This window comes from Phoenix dactylifera, chromosome 2 (assembly GCF_051530095.1).
Source record: "Phoenix dactylifera cultivar Ajwa chromosome 2, Ajwa_hap1_PhDact_Kaust_v1.1, whole genome shotgun sequence".
NCBI lineage: Eukaryota > Viridiplantae > Streptophyta > Magnoliopsida > Arecales > Arecaceae > Phoenix > Phoenix dactylifera.
Genome location: NC_143191.1, coordinates 38,363,682 through 38,382,186, shown reverse-complemented (window position 1 = coordinate 38,382,186; position 18,505 = coordinate 38,363,682). Strand labels below are relative to the sequence as shown.

The 18,505-nt window shown below is 37.0% G+C and overlaps 1 protein-coding gene across 2 annotated transcripts; it reads left to right on the top strand.

Moving 5' to 3' along the window:
- The first annotated feature begins 221 nt into the window (after positions 1-221).
- Positions 222-13,804, top strand: LOC103718427 (protein EMSY-LIKE 3). Of its 2 annotated transcripts, XM_088716303.2 has the most exons (11): positions 229-618; positions 5,109-5,311; positions 5,408-5,517; positions 5,632-5,881; positions 5,994-6,206; positions 6,286-6,354; positions 10,906-11,151; positions 11,248-11,316; positions 11,432-11,495; positions 11,688-11,738; positions 13,336-13,804. In XM_088716303.2, exons 1-10 carry the CDS (start codon positions 591-593, stop codon positions 11,711-11,713), a joined length of 1,278 nt encoding a protein of 425 aa, XP_088572429.1. In that variant the 5' UTR covers positions 229-590; the 3' UTR covers positions 11,714-11,738; positions 13,336-13,804. The 2 variants fall into 2 exon arrangements, with proteins under 2 accessions (XP_008805473.1, XP_088572429.1); XM_008807251.5 differs by lacking the exon at positions 11,688-11,738 and having other exon boundaries at positions 222-618.
- The last annotated feature ends 4,701 nt before the right edge of the window (positions 13,805-18,505 follow it).

Below are 18,505 nucleotides of genomic sequence, written 5' to 3'. Positions count from 1 at the left end.
ATCATGGAATGAAATTTTTATATTTCTCTATTTATTTATTTATTTTTCTCTTCTCAACCTGGCGGTGACCATACCGTGGCACTCTCGGGCACAACAGGAGCTGGACGCGTGCCGTTTATAGTACGCAAGTCCATTCGGAACGCCATATCACATAATTCGCCGTCCACTCCGCGGCCGGAACTCAAAAGGCGTTAACTGTTAAAAATTCGGCTATAAAACGCGTTTGGAGTCCGCTCTTTTTCGGCTTCTTTTCTTCGAACCTGACTACGCTCGCCCTCGCCCTCTCGCCCGCTCGCCCTCCCTCTCGCCGTTGGCTTCCTCTCTCTATATCTACTGATCTCCACGAAGCTCCCCTAAATTCCACCCCCGCGATTCGAATTCTCGATTGAATTCGCTTACGGGCGCTCGGAACGGAACGGTTCTTGCGGTAATCGGGGAAAAAAATGGATGTAAGAGAGGCAGATCGCTAGGTTGTTGATGCGCTTTCGGCCTAACTGAGGAGAAAGCGCTCTCTTTTCTCTTTTTCGAGGCGTCCACAGCATTTTTTAGGGTGTCCGCGCAAAAGAATTCCTCTCCGGGAGGGCCCTGTCATGGAGTACGATCCCTCTGATAGCAGCGGTAAGTCGAATCAACCTTTCTTGTGGCGTAATGGCGATTTCTCACGTGTTTCTGGGTTCTTGGTTAAATAATTAGAGGGGTTTCTTTTAAAATCATGTACTGGAAAGAACCTTGGCGTGGATTAGTTGGACTAGCTCGGGTAGCTTGGGGGTATTGCAAGATTGGAAAATTAGGGTTTAGAGTTATATTTATTGGTAATTAGGCCTAGCTTTCTTGAATCCTTCATTTTTTTCATGAAATATTTCTCCTTCGGTTCCTGTATGCTTGCTGGTGTTTAATTTGTAAGCCGAACGGGTTGAGCTCTGGTTCTTGGAAGAACTAGGGTTTTTATAGGTCAGAGTTCATGTTTTTCCTGTCCCCGTTGCATCAGATAGAGGTTAGGGTTTAAATCAGGTAATATATATGTACTAGCGAGGCTTTGTTAGCATTCAAGATAGTCTGGCTTGATTGTGAAACCTGAGCTGGTCATCCGAAATCTCAGAAGTGTAAATATTTTGCATTGAAGGCGTCTTGTACTTTATAGGGTGCAAAGGGAAATATACTTGTATTTAATAATGGAGGCACTAGATGTGGGAATCCAAGCTGCTTTATGAAATTCAATCTCTAGCTCGTAGTGTATAGACTCATTTTCCTCTATTTAAAAGATACAAAGAAGTGCAAATTCTTATAATGTCCTATTGCAATACATGTCAATGTGATGTGGTTACCATGATAAGAAGTGATCCAGGAAGCAGTGAGACAAACTGAGGGAGAAATCTTGAATAGTAGTTTGAATTGAAATGAGAAAAGAAGTGGAGTATGTGAAGCATAATTTGACATACATTTTTTGGGGAAACAAGTTTAGTGGTGAATAGCTCTTGGCTCATTTTGTCCAAACAAACTTGTATCTTTGTCCCTTTTAAAGTTGATTTGTGCAAGCCCTTTTATATATGATTTTGAGAAATGAAATCTTCCATAAAGGATGTGAATGTTACAATTTTCACAGAACATATATGGCACAAAACAAACATTCAAAGTTATTGGTCTTGTGAGTAAGGACCCTAGCACATTAGGTTGGCACGAACACTTTATAAAAGCCTGAGGGCAGGGAAAGGGTACTACTAAGTTACAAAACTCTCTTGACTCTGAATCTAAAAGCAACAGGAATAACCTGATTTCTCATGGTTCAGTACTTTTCATGTTGGTAAGGATATTTACAAGTTCCCTTTATTTCTATCATGTTACAGTACTCCACATATTTGAGGGATAGTCAGGAAAACCTGATCTTGTTGCTTCTCAATTGCAAAGGGAATGAAGAATCTGCTCCTGAGATGCTAATATGTGCTACTAATATGAACTGTGTAAAGGATGTGAATATCCAATTCATTTTATTTTTTATACTACTAATGAATTACACTTTTGAGTTCACCAGGTTTATTTCATATATCGGTGGAAGAGACTAATTAATTGTAATCAAATTGGAAATATTAGAATTTTATGTAGCTAATCAACTAGTTTATTAACATTTCTAATTTATTACAAGGATCCATGGTTTTCAGTTTTACGTAATCAAAGGTCTTTTTCATCAAAGCAGGTGATTAAATGTGGTTTTGTTGAACCAGAAGTAGGTGACTCATGTTTGAAACTTTAGAATGTCTTCCCTGGAAAATTGCATCTAGCGATTCCCCTTAAAGGAACTTGAGATTGTTATTCATACCTAACTTGGCTGAAAACCTTTCCTCCCATGAATCTTGGGTGCTCAGTAAATCGGATGATATGAAGCAGCATTGGGGAGGGGATTTGATAGAGATGAGTGGAATTTGGATTGGGGATTGAGCTGTATCTTGCTGGCACTTCATGTTCTGACATGTGATTTGAATAAAAGTGAACTACTTGCTATATAGAACACAAAATTTTCAACTTTTGATGACCTAAGGTCTAGGGATTTAAGTTTTAAATTGAGTTCTAAGATCTAAGAACAAAAGAAAACATGGGTTGTCTTTATTTACTTTGCCAAGCAAATTTTGGATTCATGTAAGCAATGCAAGAAACTTTCCTAATATCCCTGGTTTCTTGTGATTAATGTGCTGAAAAGAGCATATGGGTGGCTGAAAATAGATCAACTATAAACGAAGATAATATCTTGTTACAACAAAAGAAAAGTGGAAGTTTCTAAGTATCGCATAATTCAGATTCCTATGGAACCCAGCATTGTAAAAACATCAAAACTATTTTAAAACAGCCATAGTGACCTTAAAACTTTTCTTACAGATTGTATATATATAAAGTAGGGCATATAGGCACTGATCCTACTCAAAATAGAACTTCGAAACTGCTAATAATATTCCTGAAGTTTAATCAAGTAAAAAACTGATATTTACAAAATAGTGCCTTTGCATCACCGAGCTGGACATTACAGAAACAAATTTTGGTACATTGATACTGTGAGAATCTCATTGGTGGATATGTAATGCAAACATCAATTGTTGTCCCAAATACCAAGGTTGGCTTTAGAGCCCTCCATATGTCTAGTATTCTTGCATGCAAGTTCAAGTTAGCAAGCAATACTAAGTTATGTATGTACTACTTTTATAATAAAATCCAACGAGTTCTCATGATAGCTGTTTTGAATTAAGTTCAGATATTTAATTCATGATGTATGCTACTACATATTGGAGTTTGAGTCCCACTAGCTTCTAGTGAATTAGGTCCAATTAGCTCCATGAATGATATATTATTATATATACTTTTTTGCTTGCTCTCTAACTGCCACTTTTTTTGCATTTACTGTGCTACCCTTATTCTTTTGTCCTTCTTTTACTTCTTGTAGTGTTAATATGCTCCCTAAATGATGTATTTTGTGCTTTTCTTGGAACATGTTATGATAATTCTTGAAGTTTGAAGCTTTCTACTTTCTTGGCATTGGTCAAGTCAAAATTGTGAAGTTACTACTTGCATTCTTATCTCTTGGTGTACCCCCTTTTTCCCCTGCTAAAACAATTAGCTAAATTCATCATAACAAATTGATGGCAAGCTGAGGTTTTTTGCAAGAAGGTAAACCTCCCAACTAATCTTTCCCAAAAAACTGTCCTGGTCCTTGCTAGCCAATTAGGAGGACCATTTTTTCACCACATTTAGAGGCATTTATAGAATATGAACTTTCCAAAAATTCAGCAAATATTCTTTAACTCTAGAACAAAATTTGGGTATCAAAGACTTATCCCACTTATCATTCTTATCATCTCCGACGAAAAATATTCAGTCCGTATATTTGCAGAACACCTGTTCCAAACTTTATTGCCACACCATGTTAGCTTTATCTTGACCATGCATGGAATAACTGTCATTAGCAATATCTTCTTTTTTTTTTCTTTTTTTTTTTTCTTTTTTTTTTAAGAGAAGTGTCATTGGCAATATCACGGATTCTTTTTTGCACTATTTAGCTCCAGTCCTACATAATATACTTGGGGTCTCTGCAAACTACATACCTGATCAGCCAAAATGCATGAAATGTTTGTTTCATATGTATCTATTGGCAAGATTTTATTAACTGATACAAGAATAATGTTATGCATTATTTAAGGTAGTATTAACTCTTTGCATTGATGCTTTTCAGTTCATGGTATGCACATGATTTTTATAGAGTTATGTTGTTATGGTGCTTATAGTTATGCTGCCATGGAGCTATTAGGTTTTCCTTTTATCTTATAATGCACATACAAATGACTTTGGCTTAACATTTTTTTGGCAGTTGCAGAACTGTTGGTTATGCATTCAGGTTTGTGTGAAAATAGTGACAATTGCCAAACCATTCTATATCATATTATTCCAAGGTCTAATGTTAGTAGTGATTTTTAGATGAGTTATACGTTGACTATAGGGGCCTAATGACTGTAGATTAAGGTTTATAGAGTAAGTCTCTTCAATTCAATGATGGGAAACCAGATATTTTCATGGAGGTTAGCATTACCATTGTAATACATTTGCCACTTTTCCGCTTTTCCATGTTTTTCATCAGTTGAAGAGTTGGGATAGGCTTTAGTTGGTTAGATTTTAGAGATATGCTTCTCTACAATTTAAATTCCTAATTATATAAGAGGGAGCGCTTCTTTGACGTGAAATTGTTTGATGTTTATTTTTTTATTTGCAATCAATGTTGGGAGACTTATGGCAAAGTTATCATCATCTCAACATTTGAAGTTTTCAGGATTTTGATGCTGTAAAATTTAAATTGTGCCTTAGCAATATTGTTTTGCGCATGCCTTTTGATAGCAACATGCTAAGTTAATCCTCAATGATTATGGATTGACCTCTTATAAGCTGCAATCATATGGAACTCCTCTGTCATCCTTTCCTCCAATCATAAATGCCTCCTTAATTCAACAATTCCATTTAGTTGCACTCTGGTGTGATGTTGCTTGAGCTTTCTTTATGTCATCAGAATCTATTTCCTCCCTACATAATTATACTGGTTATCTTGTGATATTCTATCATCCCTGAATTGACTGCAGGGACTGATGATGACCTTCCACCATCACATCAGAACAGGGGTGCAAGAGGAGGGCGTGTCGCCGGGAATGGAAGAACCATTCTTGGTGCTATTTCATACCCCAGGGTACAGAATGATATGGAGACCCAAATACATCGGCTTGAGCAAGAAGCATACAGTTCAGTTCTTCGAGCATTTAAGGCTCAGGCGGATGCCATTACATGGGTATCCATCCAACTATAATCTTATCCAAAACAATATGTTCTTTACTTTTCCTGTGGATATTTCTTGGAAACCTTGTGAAATATTTGAATTCTTCAGGAGAAAGAAAGTCTTATAACTGAACTGAGAAAGGAACTGAGACTATCCGATGAGGAACACAGAGAACTATTAAGCAGGGTTAATGCTGATGACATTATTAGGAGAATAAGGTCTGTAATTAATAAATCTTGTTAGAAGGACCCACTTACGATAAACAATACAGATGACGAATTTTGCCCTCTTCTCTAATTGTTAGCATGAATTGTTTGACAAATTTTATATAGGGAATGGAGGGCAGGCGGACACCAAACTGGCTTGCTTAACAGTGCTCAACTCACAAATGATCCAGTACCTAGTCCCACTGTTTCAGCTTCTCGCAAGAGACAGAAGCCATCTCAGACCATTCCCTCTCTATCTTTGGGTGCACCATCTCCTGTATTGCACTCACAGCCAGTTGCCACTTCCATTCAGCCATCATCGACAGCAGCAAAACGGGGAGCTGCAGCAGGGGCAAGGGGCAAGAAGCCTAAAACAGTAAGTTTATGATTCCAAGCATGAATGTTTTGTAAAGTAATGTGCATTCTCCATTTTCTTGTCCATTCCTTTTTCTTGATGTTCATTTGTTTTTAATTCCTCCAATTTTCAGGGTCAGGCATTGCCTGGTGTATCTTCAATGAAGTCCATGCACTATCCTTCTGCAGGTCCAAGTGGAAGGGGCCAGGTTGCGAACAGGAGTTCTACAGGTGCTCTTGCAGAAGCACCACCATATGATCCACTGGTTGGGCGGAAAGTCATGACAAGATGGCCTGAAGATAATAACTTCTATGAGGCTGTTATAACTGATTATAATCCAGTTGAGGTGTGTTTGGTTATTTTGGTGCTCATTTTCACCGTGTCGGAGTTGCATATTGCCAAGCTTACCATTTTGCAATTCTCAGGGTCGTCATGCTCTGGTATATGATATAGGAACAGACAATGAGACATGGGAATGGGTTAATCTCAAAGAGGTGATTCAATTTCTTCTATGACAAATATTTAAAATCATAACAGACTAATTTGTTGTACAATTGCATGTTGCCTTGTAGCCCTTACCAATGCTTGCATTTACTTGGGTAAAATTTTAAATAGTAAATTTCATGAAGTATGTTCGTGCATGTTATTGTGTGAACAATATATTATCACCAAAAGTTGCTCTCTCTCTCTCTCTCTGTGTAGCTGCAATTATCATTTCTAAGATGTGCAAGAATATATGCGGGGAGTCTAAGCTATAGAGATGGGTTAATGCTTGTTAATTATGTTTGTTGTGTATGCAATTTTTTCTATTTATATTGAAAATTAGGCCATGCTTAAGGAATTTCATTGAAGTTATTTGTGGCCGAAAATTTTAAGAAATTTATAGAAACAAAATGTAGATGACTTAATCCTTTTAGGAATCCAAAAAGATAGAATTACTGCATGCTGGAGTTTTGTTGGTTATGTCATTAACAATTTTCATGTGCTACCAAAGCCATGGATTTTTTTATTATTAAATTGCAGGTTAGTGAGACATGGTATTATGTTTTACTACCTGATAAGAGGGGATGTAATTTTCTAGCATGTTATTTGAGCTAAATTGGTGATTATTTGATAATGTATCAGGCCTACAAAACTTACTTACATAGTCCCATACTACAATTTGTTCATACAGCATGATTTATGATTTTTGTGACAGAAACATATTGTTCATCTTATTATATTTATGATTGGCTGGCATATTTTTTTATATGCTTGTTGAATTATATTTTTTACTTAGTTGACATTATTAATGCACCTTTTGTTAAAAAACTGATGGAATTAGTAAAGTTAGTAAGCTCAGTTATGATGACTTGTTTGTTGAAGTGATGTTATATATGGAATAATGTGAGGGAAGATAAGTCTGATAGGGTGCTGCATGGTTGGAGGATAACTTACGAATGATCTTTGCTACATCAAAATATGACAAGCTAAATTTTTTAGAGTGTCAGGGAAATTATTGCAGTTTTAGGTCTCTCACAGCTTGTTAGCTGAATCATAACCTACAGAGGGTAATGGCAGGAAAATAATGAGACGGATCTGAAACAGTATTTTAAATGACTAGATTTATGCTTGTGATACTTCAATTTACCTACTCCTGATGAGCGCTTTTCTATGTCAAGCAAGGTGGCTTGAAATGGAATTTAATATTGAAAAGACTAAGTTTGCAGTTTTTTTGAGTAGTAAGGACAAAGCTCAGCCTTGACACCTTTTACCTCAGTGTTTAGGAATTATGACAAAGATGGATCTGCACTTATTGCATTCCAAGAGTTACATAGAAAAAGATGGTGGATTGGGAAAGCAAATTCCAGTTTCACGACATCTCTCCAGAAGGGATGAAAGAATATATGAATTATGTTTATGTAGCGTGCCTTTTCATATGGTTTTTAAGGTTATTAAACAGGGTATTGGCTGGTCCTATTCATACTCCCCTTTGTTGGTAGTCCTCTTAAATTTTTGGGAAGCATTTGGTTGGCTTTTCATTGTTGATAAGGATGTAGGTCCTTTGAAAGGAATACAGTTATTGGTTTACCTGTAAGTTGGTTATGGATAAAGCCTGTATTTTGCTGGTTTAATCTTTGTCTATATTCTTCATTAGGTTTTGTTCCCAGACTGAAGTGAATGGGTAAAACTTGCATTACAGTCCCCATTTTTCCATGACTTTCTATTGCTCCTGTATATGTTATTTGCACTCCCAATGGTTGGGTCTTGTTCTTGGAGGGGCACATCCCTTAATTTTGTCTCCACCCAGGAAGGGGCAGGACATGTGGCTCCACAGAATCATCTTTAATCATCTGCTCTCATAAGTGTTTCTGATGGCATTCAGATTTTGATACATGTTCTTGGCATCACCCAGTTATTTAGATATTATATGGGGCTTAAGGAGTGTGCTGGTTGTTTTCACAAATTTGGGGGCTCCTTCAAGTGATAAATAAGAGCATTTCTAGACCTATACATGGGTGTAGGTGAAGGAAACTGACATGTCTTGTGGCTACTGGCTGGGCTGGTTTCTATCAGTTAAAAATCCTTATGTTAGACTGTTACCCTGCTACCTTTTCTTCTATCCATCTGCCCTGCCTCCTCTCTTCTTTCCTGTCTCTTGACCTGTTACCCATTTTTTCTCTTGTTACCAATATCTCCTCCTTCTCCCTTCCACATCTATCTGCCACCTCCCACTCCACATTCATCTTTGACCAAGCCTTCATAGTGGCATAAAGTTTCTCCTTCAAGTCCAAGTTCTGATTTTTTCCCCTCTTTTTTTGTGGATAAATACAAAATCAATGAGTAAGCCAGGATATCTAGAGTGAACATCCTGTCCCTCCCTCTTGTTTTTGGTATGAGAAGGCATCTTTCTTTTGGCATAAGATGGAAGAGGAGTTCGAGAATATGGCAAAGAAGAATCTCTGTGGCTGGGGCCTCTTCAGCTTTAAAGGTGAGGTTGTGACCAATTTGCACAATAAGATAACCAATTGATTCAAGGTTGGCAACAATTATTTGCATCTCTCTTATGCTTAGATCCAAACTCAGGTGACAAAAAGGAGATTGATTATTAGATAGCTTGTTCACAAAAGGGCAGCCTAAGCTCTGGAACCTTGCTGCTGGGACAACAGACGGTACATCCACCTACAGCCTCGTGGGTTTGGGATGGGCATAAAGGATGAACAGGCAGGAACCATCAAGAATAAAGGGCTCAAGCAAGAGATGGAGACAACAGAGACTAGAGGAAGGGAGATGGTGTGCCGTGATAGTGAGTTGGGGAAGAATGCGTAGCTCCTATAGGTTATCCAACCCAAAAAATCGTTTTGGATTCATTAACATGCCATGTGTTGGATACTTTGGATCTACATGGTGTCTAGGCCTTATTCACCTACATGCCTGTGTAGGTCTAACAACACTAAATAAATTTGAGTTGGTGTAGCGTATGAATCCACTGCTTTGAAATGTAACTTATATTGCTGGATGCAGAACTAATTATGGGGAATTTACTGCTTTGAGAGGGAAAAATGTCCATTGTTTTTGGATCTGGAATAGAAATGAATATCTGCTTATCAAATTTATATGGAAGATAATTTTCTCTTGGATTACATAGTTCCGGATTTTGTTACAACTTTTGACTTGTTCAGTTCCTTTCTGGTATGCAACAGAGCTAAACTCAGAAAAAAAATACAGCAATTAGTGACTATAGCATTATAATATTGTGAAGATGAGGCTAGCAGAGATGCATCTTCATCTTTTTCTTGCACATTGGTTGCAAAATTAGTTCTCGCCCCGAATTTTTGAAATAACTGCCACCAAGGTTTGCCGTGCCGGTTGGTGGTACCGTACCGTATTGTGACTGAACCTGTATACAGTTTTTACCATGCCGACACTCGGCACGCCTTGCCATTTCGTATTGTACCGCATACCGGTACTATAATAGGATGGTACCGGTATAAAGTCTAGTATCAAAAAGGAGAACTTTGATTGCTACAATTTTTAAGAAATAACTTTTCCTTTTCCATCCCACAGTCTGCTTTGTTTTTGGCAGTTCTAGATGCATGATTGTTAAACCAATAGACTTCCCCCTTAAGTTTGGCTTTATCTCAAGCTTTTGTTTTCTTTGCCTCATACTTTCTGGGGCCATGAGGTAATATTCAAATAGCAGCTGAAAAGAGAAACATGGATTTCCAACTTTTTGTCAGTTTATAAATCAGTAGATATTTAAAAGGTAGGCATTTTTAGTCTGTGATGGAGTTTCCTTGCTTCATATATGATGTTATATTTGTTAGCCATCTGCTGGCAGGGTTTCTTATGAGCAGCTCTTTGATGCTCTTGGGACTTGCATATCCTCCAAGAGCTAGTATGTAAAGCGTAAGAATGTTTTCATTATCCTATCAAACCCATCTTATATGTTAAATATGGGTTTTGAGCTTGAATCTGTATATTTGCTATCTTTCACTCTGTCGGCATAGCTCATGAACATCACGCCATCAACATTGTGGGTATGGCTTTGGCACCTTGAAGAGCTTCAGTAATTTGCATATATTCCATTCATATCATGCAGGATCTTATAGTAAAATTTACTGCATTTGAATTATGTTATGTGTATATATATTTAAGGTGGCGAACATGTCGTAGGATTATGTCTTGATGCCAGGAGATATTGATTTGATATGTAATTCATATTGGTACAGTTTTCAACACACAGAAAAAAAAAGGGGAGAAAACAATAGAAAGAAAATCTCTTCATCATTTTCATATTGCTACTAGTGAGGACCAACTAGGTGTTATTCCATCATTCTCAAGCCGCTGGGGCTTCCTTTTGCATTTAACTTTCCAAATGCTCATCCAAAACTCCTTGTCATTTTCTATTTCTGATTGCTGGGTCAGAGTATTTCCATTTGTTCGCATTAACAGATGCTTCTTATATTGTAAGCCCCTCTAAAATTGTTCTGTGAGGGATGTGACTTACCAAGCAAGTTGTCTGGGGCTTTTCATATTTGCTTTAACAATTTCTTTGACTGCAGATTTCACCTGAAGATATTAGATGGGAAGGTGAGGATCCAAGCATCATTAATCGGCCAGTTCGGGGTGGACCAGGCCGTGGGGCTAAGAAGTCTACAGGCCGTGGTGGTGCCATTCCAGGTGCAGGAAGGGGAAGGGGGTCCTTGAAGAATCAGGCCAAAAAAGATTTTCCCCCATCACAAAATGGCATTGGGAAGAAGCCCACTGATGACATTGAAATACTTAACACAGAGACTCTAATAAAGGAGGTATGCATTTGAGAAACTTAGAAGGCATGGAGTGCAAGAATATTTTGATTTAATTTCTTTTTTTCTTCTCCGATTTCACTTTATGATGCCAAGCAGGTGGAGAGGGTCTTTGGTGCCAGTCATCCCGATCCCCTTGAGATTGAGAAGGCAAAGAAAATGTTGAAAGTAAGATAACTCCTATAAACTGTTATTTCGTAGATGATTATTGTATTTATCGACAAACATAGAGGGCACTTCTTGTTTGTTTTGAGGAAATAGAGGATACTTGCTATTATTGCAGGAACATGAACAATCACTGATAGATGCAATTTCGAGGCTTGCTGATGCGTCTGATGGTGAAAGTGGTAATACTAATAGTCCCATCTTTCTGTTCAATTTTACATGATGTTCGGTATATCAAGAAGGCGTTACTTATCTGTATGAGTTGTCTACTTTTCTGTTAATTCTAGATAAGATCTTTGCGCTAATGCGTCTAATGGTGAAAGTGATAAATACTAATAGGCACATCTTTCTGTTTAATTTTACATGGTATCCAGAACAAGAAGGCTTTTTGTCTGTATGAGTTATCTACTTCCCGTTAATTCTAGGTAAACTCTTTGCACATACCTTGTTGATGTGATAGAAATCATAGAATAGAGAAAGAAAATTGGTTAAATGTAATATTTTTCTTCAATAGTTTAAGCATTTTAGCAATGTTTACGGAAGTCTTAATATCATTAGGGTTTTTTGCATATATATCCTCCTAGATATTGAAATTTGTATGAATACCCTCCTAAAATTGATATTTGCACGTGTACCGTTATAAAATATTTCTTTTGCGGGTATACCCTTTATTTTCTTTTTTTCTTGCATTGTGCCCACACCATCTAATGCCGTCAAAAAATTAGCGCTTTAAAATTGAAAATGAGTGAAATATCCTTAATGGGTAGATATGCAAAAAAAAATATTTATAAGGGTATATATGCAAATAATACTTTGTGAGGGTATTCATACAATTTCATATATTTAGGAGGGTTCACATGAAAAAAATTCTAATTTTATATTTTTTTCTATTTCAACTTGTTTTAACACTCAGATTTGTCTAGTGCCTGCTCCTTAATGTTTTCCATAAAAATATTGCTTAAAAAAAAATTGATTCGACAATTAGATAACAAAAGGAGTTATGAAAGTTCTTTAACTAATTATGGAATGATTCTACTTTATTCTTTTTCATTTATAACAACCTCTATATCTTATTTCATCAAAACATAGCTTATTTTATTTATCGTTATAAATGCATATATATAAAGGCATATATTAGAATATAGAAAATGATTAGAATCTCTTAAAGGCACACGATAGATTGCAATGTTCAGGCTTTCTTGCTACTACTATGCTCATAGGTAGAAGAACAACATCAATCATCCCCAAGCAAAATCATTGGAATTCGAACCCTTCAGACTTATTAACAACCTCCATGACGATGTAGTAGAAGGTCATCCTAGACAAATTTGAGTGTTAAAGAAATAGAAAAAAATAAAATTAGAATTTTTTGCATGTAAACCCTCCTAAATATAATGAATTACATGAATACCCTCGCAAGTATTATTTGCATATATACCCTTATAAATGTTTTCTTTTGCATATCTACCATTAGGGATATTTTAGTCATTTTAATTTTAAACCGCTAATTTTTTGACGGCGTTAGATGGTGCGGGCACATATGCAAGAAAAAAAATAAAGGGTATACATGCAAAATAAGTATTTTTTATAAGGGTACACATGCAAATATTAATTTTAGAAGGTATTCACGCAAATTTCAATATTTAGGAGGGTATGTACGCAAAAAAAAAAAAAAACTCATATCATTAATCAATCGAAAGTTTTCATTTGCCTGGAACTCTGACACATCTTGGTATGATTTTGCTCTTTATCAAAAAGAAGAATTCCCACATTTTTTTCTCCTACCATTTAGAATCTGCTGCATTCTGACATATTGGTGCATTGCATTTTGTTTCATCATTCATCTTCTACACACTGTTTCATCATAATATGTTTTGCAATGTGGGGAAGATAACAAGTCTCACATAATGAAGGAAGCTTCTTAGCAAGCCATTGATGCAATTCTTAGTCCAAAGTCACTACATTTTCTAAATAACTCATGCATTTATCTGAGTTCTAACCCATCCATTTTCCATGACACAGATGGAGGCCATCAGTATTCACACGGGCAATCCATGGACCGAGATCGAGGATGGAGGAGCCAGCAATATGCTGGGAACCAACATGGAGCAAACTATGAGGATGACATGGCAGGTGAAGGTAGAGAAGGTTCTGATGGTGTCCGCATGGCTGGGGATGGTGTCGCATCAGACTACCGGCATGATGGTGATGATGATGACATATAACTTGTGCTCCACCAGCCTTCACTAAATTTACCACCGTATGAGGCCCAGTGAAGCCCCATGTTCTGTAAACTGGCGTTGCTAAGATTTATTTCTTACCACATGGAAAAATAACAGCTCCTTATATTTAGTGGGAAGGATATCTCTGATGAGGGGTCAATCTAAGTCATCCTAAGCCCCAGCCATAGAAGCACAATGGGGAAAGCTGCCTCTGTAAAGTTATTTCAGTGAATAGCCTGTGACATGTAAATTGTTTGGATGGCCTTCAACTTTTTGGTGTTTGCAGGTTGCATCAGCTGATTCTGTAAGTTATATCTCATTCTGATCGCTTTGAGTTTGGTGCAAGTTAAAAAGCCATAGTTAACAATGAGGTTTATCCTGATGAGAGTTTTTGATCTGCCTTCCAAATTGTTCTGACGTGGATCAAATGGCGGTAAGAAATACTGCTCAGAATACATGGTTGTGAACGGTGCGGACTTGACATGAATGAGATGATGCAACTATTCGAGCGTCTTTGGCAGGTCTTCAGTACTTAGAAATGAGGCAGCTATTTTTGAAAGCATCTTATGTTCGCTTGGCCAGCTCCAGATTTTAGTTTATCATCCAGTGATTAATAATCCTGGTGCGGATCCTCTCCAGTTTGGGTTGAACTGAACTGAGAACAGAGGTCCAATTTCTGTGATGTCCATGTAACAATGCGATGGCCCTCGTCGAGTGGGCTCTGTCCATGTAATAATGCGATGGCTCTCGTCCAGTGGCCTCAAATTCAGTCTGTGGGATGTTCCATGCTATGACACTACATGCGATTCTCCCCAACCAATCATCACCATCATGCATCAAAGACTGGGAGACTGGACCTCTAGTTTAGCCTCAAACCAAAGAGAGTGGAACATAGCACGGCCATGCTTCCTAGAATCTCTTGGCACGGAAGGGGTAAGCCTAAGGTTCCAAACATAACAGTCAACACTGGTCGTGCATTTGGTGCTTCAACAAGAAGTAATATTTAGCTATTAGCAAGGCATCTTTAAGTTCCATGTAGTTGTCGATAGAAAATATAGAGGGTCTGTATGGAGTATAAAAGGGTTACTAGAGAGGCAATCTACATTTTTGATGCCCATAGAATAATGAATTTTGAAGATATATGTATAAAAGGTTATTAGAACGGATTCGACTTCCTAAAACTTATAAATTTGAGACATATGCTAAATGATATCTATATTTTGTTGAGACTTTACGGTATAAAAGAACATTGATTATTGTTACGATAAATCAACTCCAGAGTTTGCCGACTAGCTAACTCAAGCTGATTATGGTAACAATTTAGGATCTCACTCAAAAAAGGTTGCCAGAAGGTATTTTTGCATTCCTTAGTCTTGTATAAATACCTAAGATCTATCCAGCGAATAACTAATGTGGGACTAAACATACGCCCATACGGATCCTCATATACTCCCTTCGTTTAAGTCCTAATGTTCTCGTCATGCTAAGAGTTCAAATCCATTCAAATCTAATAACAAGTACCGTGATCGGCCCCAATGGATCTGTACTGTAGTGTCTCCTAACCACATAGGTTATGGGCCAGGTTCGCTCTGATACCATTTGTAACAATTTAGAATCTCACTCAAAAGACTAGCCCGAAGGTATTTTTGGATTTTTTAGTCATGTATAAGTACCCAAGATCTACCCAGCGAATAACCAATGTGTGACTATACACACACCTGCACGGATCCTCACAGTTATCCTATAGATATGTGTATAACCAAATCAAACTAAAAGAACAAAGAGTTAGCGGATGCAGAATTGAAAATAAAGAAAAATAAAAGATTAGCAGTAGTTAGGACAAACAAGTTCCTCTGGATAACGAATTTCGCAGATTTGGTTCCAAAAATTAGAAAACTAATTAATAGGGAAGAAATCAAGAAGATAGAAAATTCATTCAAGGGAAAGGGGCTTCTAAAGAATATGAGATGACTCAACAATCCATTGTAACAGAAGCATAGAAAAAAGAAGGTTCTTATGAAAAAAGATGATGATAACAAGAATAGACGAAAGAGAAGAGGAGAGGAAATGTAGCGTAATTATAAATGCATCACATCCATGCAAGCGCACCAACAATCACATTCATGTAATAAAGGATAAAGGCATTGACTGGCTTCACTAACAATCAAGGCTGTAAAAGAAAGGCACAAAAATTCGAATTCAAAGAGACAGGGTTTCGTGGTTGGGTAAGGGGCGGGGGGTCGGCGGTCATAGACAATCCCGTTAACTCAAGGGGCATGCCAAGTTCCCCACAAAACCGGAAGATAAGTCACTACTACTCAGCCAACAAATCATCCTTGGCTCTTAATTTTCCTTTGAAGAACCACCTTTTCCAATCTGAATCTCTTACTGTAATGTGTCTTGCCATAATAAATCTTTGTTCAAGTATGTATCTTAAGTAGCAGGGTGGGTGCAACCAATGATGGTAAATGATAGCCTTTTTTAAATCCTTTTAAGAAGGTAGATGAGTGCATCAAGTAAGAGATCATCCTGTATTTTATCACAAAATCTTGAACATGATATCCATATTAAATCCTCTTCTGTGAGCTTTTTGCATGTAAGGATCTCTCTAGGTGGAGAGACCAAGCTAAGACTTGGCTGTTAAACCCAGACAGAAGGCTGCAAAGCCCTCTTTGGACTTTCTAATTGAGTTCCCTAATCCATGAGAGCTGTACAAAAGGTTGAACATCCCTTTTAAATGCCTGCACCTCAAGCCATCTCCCTTGGAAACAAAGATTAAACATCACAGGTTATCAAACAAGGAGGTAAGCTCTTTAGTTTTCTTCTTTTCTTGGATTCCTCGGCAAAAAGGCAGCATAACATCTCATCATCCGTGCCTTCATTACTCGACTCCCTTAGAATTTATTGACATTAGACAATAGGACAAATAATGAAATGAAAGATGTGTTCCCAATAAATCTTCAATTTAAATGATGTTCTATCAAGTATGACTAAATTCCGATGATAAAGTGCATTTCCAGTCTCAATTTCAAGAAGGGAGAACGATCATCACCTTGTTATCTTTTACGTGTATGAGGTTACATATAAATTTGAAGGGAGAAAAACACAACTTGATGCAATTTTCTGGACCTACTTTATGTGATCTTAAACATTGCAAGACTCGAGCCCATAATCAAACAATCCTGACATCCTTGGACACTTGAATAATATACTAATATTCGATGGTAAACTATGAATTAGAAAAAACCCTTGGATGTGTGTGTGTATACATATGTATGTGTGTGTGTGTGTATACATATGCATGTGTGTATGTATACATATGCATGTATGTATGTATACAGATGAATGTATGTATGTATGTATGTATGTATATAGATGGATTCATGTATGTATGTATGTATGTATGTATACAGGTGGGTCTGAACTGGCGTCCTTTCTCGTTTTTATCTTTAGTGAAAGGTGATAAGGCTCTAGCAGGCCGAATTTTCTTTCAAAATTGGTACAATATAAGAAGAGGCCTATTCTCAATAATGAACAAGATGATGCAGAGAACGGGGGTGCGACAGGAATAGATTCAGGAGGAGGACACGGATATAAAAGAGTTCGGCTACGAGGATCAGAAGAATATGGATATAGATATATCATAAGAAGGCTTCAAATGAAATTCTTTATTCTCTCTATATCCATAGCCATTGTTACCCTACCCCGAGCACTTCAACTTTTAATCTTCTGAAATGCTAACAATCTAAATATTTAAATGCTCAAGTGATGACACTTGAGCTAAAAAATTGTCGTTGATATACGAACGAATTAAAAAGATCAAAGAAACGCGAAGCGCTTTCCAGTAAATTATGTCACCAATCAGTCACGCAATTCAAAGTGCCACAGTAAACAAAGGAAATTGCTAACCGGCGCTTAAACTCATAGTAAAATTATTTCCAAGACATCATAGAAAAAACACTGATGGAAGATTACAAAATAAGAAAAAAATCTGAGGAAACTGATGACCATACCTGAATTCGGGGCGTTCCAAACATGAGAGGAGGCAAAAGGAAAGCACACAAACAGATCCATTTCACCAAACCAAGTAGAATCTAAAGAAAGAAAGAAGGAGAAAGAAGAGGTGAGGGGGGAGGAGGGAGGGCAATACCTGGGAGATGGTGACGGTGTCGTGGTTCAGGGAATCAGATGCTGGTGAAATGGAGGGGTGCAAGGGGCTCGAAAAGGGCCCTTGGCGTGGCTGGTCGTATTGAGAAAAGGCAAACGTAACTCCATCTTAATGACTACCACTAATACCGGATCCGAATATTATCACTAATAATTGTGACGAGTCTTTATTAGACAATATATATATATATATTATATGGTCTTAGGGTTGGAAAGGTGGCACCGTTTCAATATAAAGGAAGGTTTAAAAATTGTGGAGATGGAGTTTGGAAAATTTTGCCTTATAAATAAGAAAGTTTTTAAGCTGCGCATGCAAATCTGACAACCCTAGGCAGCATGGGTGGTAAATGACCATAATGGATCAAGTAATGATGTGTTTAGATTACTACATGCAATAAACAGCTAAGGGGCATGCAAATCAATCAAAATTAACTAGAAGAGCGATAAAATTTTAATAGAATTTTTGTATATATTCTTGTAAATATGGTTAAGTGTATATTTAATTCTAGAAAATTACGACTTCCATATATATATATATATATATATATATATATATATATATATATATATATATATATATATATCAAATCATCATGTTTTTGCACAAATTCTTCCCCTATTCAATTTTTGGTTGACAGGATTAATAAATAGATATTTAAGTATTAGAAGACTATATTGCCCTTTCATATTAGTAATACAAAAAAATTTAATATTTATTTTATTTTTCAAGAAGATCACTGGATCTGATATGGATGGAGACCATCAAACGAGCAAGCTATTCATGAGCTAGCTCATGTTCAGTT

What these genes read in the sequence shown, in the direction of transcription:
- LOC103718427 (XM_008807251.5), top strand. Translation starts at nt 591, where the DNA reads ATGGAGTACGATCCCTCTGATAGCAGCG. An exon ending in GACATTATTAGGAGAATAAG is followed by an intron (nt 5,518 to 5,631) that starts GTCTGTAATTAA and finishes AATTTTATATAG; the next exon opens with GGAATGGAGGGCAGGCGGAC. An exon ending in TGCGTCTGATGGTGAAAGTG is followed by an intron (nt 11,496 to 13,335) that starts GTAATACTAATA and finishes TCCATGACACAG; the next exon opens with ATGGAGGCCATCAGTATTCA.